The sequence below is a fragment of the Cyprinodon variegatus genome, unplaced genomic scaffold (assembly GCF_000732505.1).
Source record: "Cyprinodon variegatus isolate N-32 unplaced genomic scaffold, C_variegatus-1.0 Scaffold225, whole genome shotgun sequence".
Lineage (NCBI taxonomy): Eukaryota > Metazoa > Chordata > Actinopteri > Cyprinodontiformes > Cyprinodontidae > Cyprinodon > Cyprinodon variegatus.
The window spans coordinates 807568-813182 of record NW_015150678.1 but is presented as its reverse complement, the minus strand read 5'-3'; the positions used below and the strand labels follow the sequence as shown (position 1 = coordinate 813182).

Sequence of the window (5615 nt, the reverse complement as noted above, 5' to 3'; positions counted from 1 at the left end):
GTTGGCAGCCCTGTATTTAAAAATGTGGGTTTAATGGAAAGTATGTTAATACCTGTTTAAGATAGTTTTAATCTGACAAAATGTGTCTCTGTGAGTTTTCTAATTCACTGAATATGACTTTATAGTATTTAAAAGGAACCTCTGTGGACTTTAAAGTTCTTTTTTTCCTTCCTAGTGCACTCGATATGTACTTATTTTGTGTGTGTGTGTGTGTGTTATTCTTTAGCAATTCAGGTAAAACAAAAAAAAGAAACATCCGAAGGCCAAACAGCCCCATCTAGTGGTTAAAAACAAAAAGTACAAGAAAGGGGTTTTTAATATACTTTCCTTTTTGACCAAAGTGCTTTACACAGGAAGTGACAGTAATTCTAACATAAGAGAAAAAACAGAGGATAACATTGAAATAGAAACATAAAAAGCTCAACGGATGAATCACTTTGTATTAAAAGTCAGTTTGTGCAAAGATTTAAGTTGTAAGAAGTAATTTAAAAGCATCAAAGAGTTCAAGCCATGTAATATGAAGCAGGAGCAGATTCCAGGCTGGAACTGAAAAGGCCCGACCATATCGAGACGAACCAACCTGGACATTGGGGCAGCTAAGCAGAGATGAGTGATCATTAAGTCTGTAGATCAATGGCAGCTAGATCACACATGAGGCTGCTGGAGATCAGACATCGATTCTTAAACGATCAGGAATGGAGGAGCTTAGTTATGATTATGGGTTTTTTTGCAGCGTTTGAAACCACCTGCATTCAAGAGAGGCTAGCATGGCTAACACCATAAAATACAGCTAAGCTAAAAGACACAAACTTTGGATAACAAGTTTTAAAAAATGATCTTTTCAGTACAGAGCTGATCTGTTAAGGTTGAGACTGGAATCACAATTTGCTCAAAGTTTTTTGATGTGGCATTTAAAAAGTTTTTTTTTTAAAGAAATTGATTGATTGACTTTATTTATCTCAGAGTGCAGAAATGTACTCGTTACATCAGCTCAATTAGTCAAAAAGAGAAAAAGAAGAAGGTGCCAGAGAAGAAAAAGGTGCATGGGATATAGACAGTGTGTCCACATATGAAAGCTTTTTTTAGTAGGATCATTATCCAGGGTTATTGCACAGGGTGTTTACATGAGTATTTATTTATATATATTGCACTGGGTGTCAAGTATAAAGAAACAGGTTATTGCACAAGCTATTAAATGGTAATTGCACATTAAACATTGCACAAGTTATTACCGTTGTAGAGTTGCATCGTGGAGTCTGGTTTCAGCAGGGATGAATGACCTGCGGTAGCGCTCCTTATTCCAAACGGGGTGTACAAGTCTTTCAGTAAAGGAGCTGTTCAGCTTCTATACAGACTGGTGCAGAGGGTGGAAGGTGTTGTCCATTATAGATGGAAGCTTGGACAGCTTTCTCCTCAGTCACTTCCTCCACTGAGTCCAAAACCCAGCCTTAAGGGCTGGTTATCCTCCCGCAGCAGTGTGTCACAGTCAGCTTGTTGCAGGTATTTCTGATTTATGCCAATTTTAAAGCGTGGTCTGCGCTGTTATTCACAAACTAGCTGTGGGTATAGATACGGTCGAGGCGGTGAGAAAGTGGGGACAAGTTCGTATGAGAACTAGAGGCTGACACGGGAGTGGATTTTCACTCCTGTCCCGTCCCGCTCCTGGTGAAATTACTCCCACTCCCATTCAGAATGACTCCCGCTCCTGCACCACTCCCATTCTTGTTGTCTTCAATAAGATTTCTGCCAATACATTGAATCTGGATTTCTATGAAGGGTCAGTTAAGTTCCTGTTTCTAACTGTAGTAACTGTTGGTCCCTCTATTGTTGTTTTTGAGCGCGGGTGAAAAACTCAGAGCGGAAGCACTGTTGGTTTTTGGGTCGTGTAGTTTTTTTGACTCGCATTATAGTGTAGGCTTCAAGGAAAAAAACTACAAAATGGCGGCGCAAGTACTGGATTAATTATATCTTTCTATTTTATTTTATTTGTTGGCATCGATCCTAATTTTTTTTTAGTTACTATTGGTTTGCTCCCGCTCCCGTCTGCTCCCGTTAATGTTTAATCCTGTACCGTCCCAATCATGTGATCGTTACTAATACAGATTCCCATCCCACGGGAATCCCACGGGTCACGGGATTCCCGTGGGATTCCCGTGGGATGGGAGTCAGTAATTCCCGAAAAAATGTCAGTCTCTAGTGAGAACGGAGGCACATGAGGGCGAAAAAGAGCGGGGATCCAGGTGGAAAAAGGGTCCCAGTGTTCTCCCGCATCTCGCTCTTATAGCTGGTCCAACTTTACGAGTTCTTTTCGTCAATGGCGGTCAAGCAAACAAAACAAGCCAGTAAGGTACCAAACAGGAAATATGCATAGAGTAGAGTGGATGTAGATTTGACTAATCAGAGGCCTCCTGTCTGCGGTCATCTACAATTTTGGAGAGGAGCAGCAGAGCGTCTGTGAAAGGGGCGGGGCCACATCTGCGTTAACTGCGACACTCGCAGACGACCTGGTTTCTGAGCATAAAACAGCTTTAAGACAGAAGTGGCCTTTCTCAGCAGTTTGTTCAGTGTCTTTCTGTCCTGCCTTGCACAAAATTAAGAGTTGGACAGAAGGACAAACGGATTAATCATTTTTTGTCACTCTAAACATTATATCTGTCTTATAATCGGTTAAATAGAATTAAAAGTAAAGAATGGAAATGAAAAATCAAAAAATGATTGGGTGGATAATCTTTCCCGCTGCATGTTGTTGCTTTGCAGGTGGTTTCTGAGTACAACGAGCTTGTGGACGGCTCCTTGATCGACCTCTGTGGGGCCACCCTCCTGTGGCGTACGGCAGAGGGCCTCGCTCGCACCCCCACCGTCAAACACCTGGAGGCGCTGCGGCAGGATTTCAACGCTGGGCGGCCGCAGTGCCCGGTGGGCTTCAACACCCTGGCCTTCCCCAGCCTGCGCCGCAAGGACGTCTTGGACGAGAAGCAGCCGTGGGCGTACCTGCGCTGTGGCCATGTCCACGGCTACCACTGCTGGGGAGGGCGGCGGGACCCCGAGGTGGAAGCGGAGTGCCAGGAGAGGGAGTGTCCCATGTGTCGAGCTCCGGGACCCTACGTGCCGCTGTGGCTGGGCTGTGAGCCGGCCTTCTACGTGGACGCCGAGCCTCCCACCCACGCCTTCGTCCCCTGTGGGCACGTCTGCTCGGAGAAGACGACGGCGTACTGGAGTCAGATCTCGCTGCCGCACGGCACCCACGCCTTCCACGCCGCCTGCCCGTTCTGCATCCATCCTCTCAGCGGAGAGACCGGCTTTGTCAGACTCATCTTCCAGAGCCCACTGGACTAGACGCCCCTTTGACCTCTGTTTGAAGACGGAAGGGAACAGTTTTTAAAACTGAAACTGACTTCATTAAACACAAAGTGCATTTATTGGGTAAATTCCAGTTACTGTTTTAAATATTAAATGTGTGTCTGCCAGCAATCTCCTCTAGAGGTGGTTTTATCTCATGGAGCAGCTTCAGAAAAACTCTGGGAAGGTGGTGAAAAGCTTAAGTTGCCTTATTCTATTTATTCTTTAGTGGGTTTTTCTAAAGCAGAGCAGAGATGAACTGCAGTAGCACACAGGTGTGACCTTAGAGCTAACCTCAAGTTTTCCTATTAAAACACTGGATTAAAAAAAACTCTGGGAATCCTTTATTTTTACTTTAAAAACAAGCAAGTCCTTCTTTGTCTTGAGAAATTATATTTTGAACTTAATGCAAGCAAATGTACATGTGGGAAACTTAAAAACCTGGATGCTGTGACCTTTATAGCAGCAATTCTTTTTTTTTTTTAATAAACAAAAATCTTTAATTCAGACACTGTAAAACTACACTTTTACATAATGTGAGCAATAAGGTTTTACCAAACCATTGTTGAAATTATATGCAACATTTATCTCTGCAGCGCCACCATGTGGCTGAATTTACCACTTTTTGAATGTAAGAGATAACTTTAAATATCTGCTTTATCTACTCCTAAGAAAATGTTTTATTTAGCTTTTTAAGGCTTTTCTATATCTAACCTTTTTTTTGTCTGTTTTCTTTTAAAAGTTAGTTTACAGGCTTTTTGGGAAAACATGTTTTTATTCTGAATAATCTGTTACCACTCTAATGACTAATGTTTTGTCATTATAGATGTTTGGTCACCGTTGTTCTTATTGGGTTCTTCTCTTGACTGTTTTTGTACTGTCCAAAATAATAAAGACTCTGATGCTCTTTACTGGCTGCCTCTGTTTTTTGGTTGGAACATTAAAATTCAAAACAAAGATTTTATTTTTCTATTGCAAAAATAACATGAAATTACGGAAGAGGATTAGGGCCACTGGAAAAAAAAAACTGATTTTTAAATTTTATTTCAGTTTAACATGGGAAAAAAGTCAGAATTCTGAGAAAAAAGTCAGAATTCTGACTTTTTCCCCATACTATACTGAAATAAAATAAAAAAAATCAGTTAACTTTTTTTTTTTTTTCCAGTGGCCCTAATCCTCTTCCGTATGAAATAGCCCAAACCTGCTGCTAAATATTGCGATGTTTTAAATGACAAGACTTTAGCCAAAGATTGAATAGTATGGAGACCATTTTAGCATTTTATCAATTAAAGTAGTTCAATTCAGTTTGTCTGTTACCGATCCACAACATGTCATCTCAAAGCACAGAGAAAATTCAACCAGATGATTCAGTCAGATTGGTTTAAAATGTTCTATCTAAGGAAAACCAGCTGATTGCATCAATTCATTAGCAATCCCTCACTCCAAGCATGCATGCAGAGACAGTGGAGAGGAAAACTCCCTTTTAACAGGAAGAAACCTCCAGCAGAATTGGGCTCAGTGTTAGCGGCCATCTGCCGAGGCCGACTGGGGTTTAAGGAGACAGAACCTCAAATCTATAAGTACTTTCTATGTTAGAAAGGTTAACTGTAAACGAGCTCCACTGGTGGCTCAAGATCTGAGCCGGTTTTCATTTTAAATTGATGAAAGAGACCACATACAGTTATTCACAGTAAAAGTTGAGCGTCTAAGAGAGAAACAATTCAGACCTTCTAGGAGGTTGTAGATGAGAGAGAAAATAGCGTTTGAGATTGAACTAACTAATTCTGCCGAATTGAGATGGAGATGGATTGAAGCAGATTGATGAAAAAGAGGTCCCTATGTCATCCAGCAGTCTAAGCCTATAGCAGCAGAACTATAGAGAAAGCTCAGGATAACCTCTATTTGGCTGGTTGGGCTCTCTTTCATCCTCTGACATGGGAGCTGGCTCGGAGCTCATCTGCCTGGCTGTGTGTTTCCTGGACGGGGCCGCCTGTGGCCCTGGTTGTTAGTTGCCTTTTGTATCTATGCTTTTTTTTCTATGTCTGCTTCTGTCTCCTTGAACCCCAGTCGGCCTCTGCAGATGGCCGCTCACAGTGAGCCAAATTCTGCTAGAGGTTTCTTCCTGTTAAAGGCTTGCCACTGTTGCCACAAGCATGCTCAGTGTGAGGGATTGCTGAAGAGTCAATGAGTCGATGCAATCAACTGGTTTTCCTTGCATAGAAAACTTTGAATCAATTTGACTGGATGATCTGGTTGAATTGTCTCTATATAGTGCC

At 42.0% G+C, this 5615-nt stretch overlaps 1 protein-coding gene across 1 annotated transcript in view; it reads left to right on the top strand.

Moving 5' to 3' along the window:
* Positions 1-3661, top strand: part of peli1 (pellino E3 ubiquitin protein ligase 1) — a 25556-nt gene extending 21895 nt beyond the window's left edge. Inside the window, exon 7 of the mRNA XM_015380925.1 lies at positions 2758-3661. Within this exon, the coding sequence (XP_015236411.1) occupies positions 2758-3336 (579 nt within the window). The 3' untranslated portion in view covers positions 3337-3661. The remainder of the gene's footprint in view (positions 1-2757) is intronic.
* The last annotated feature ends 1954 nt before the right edge of the window (positions 3662-5615 follow it).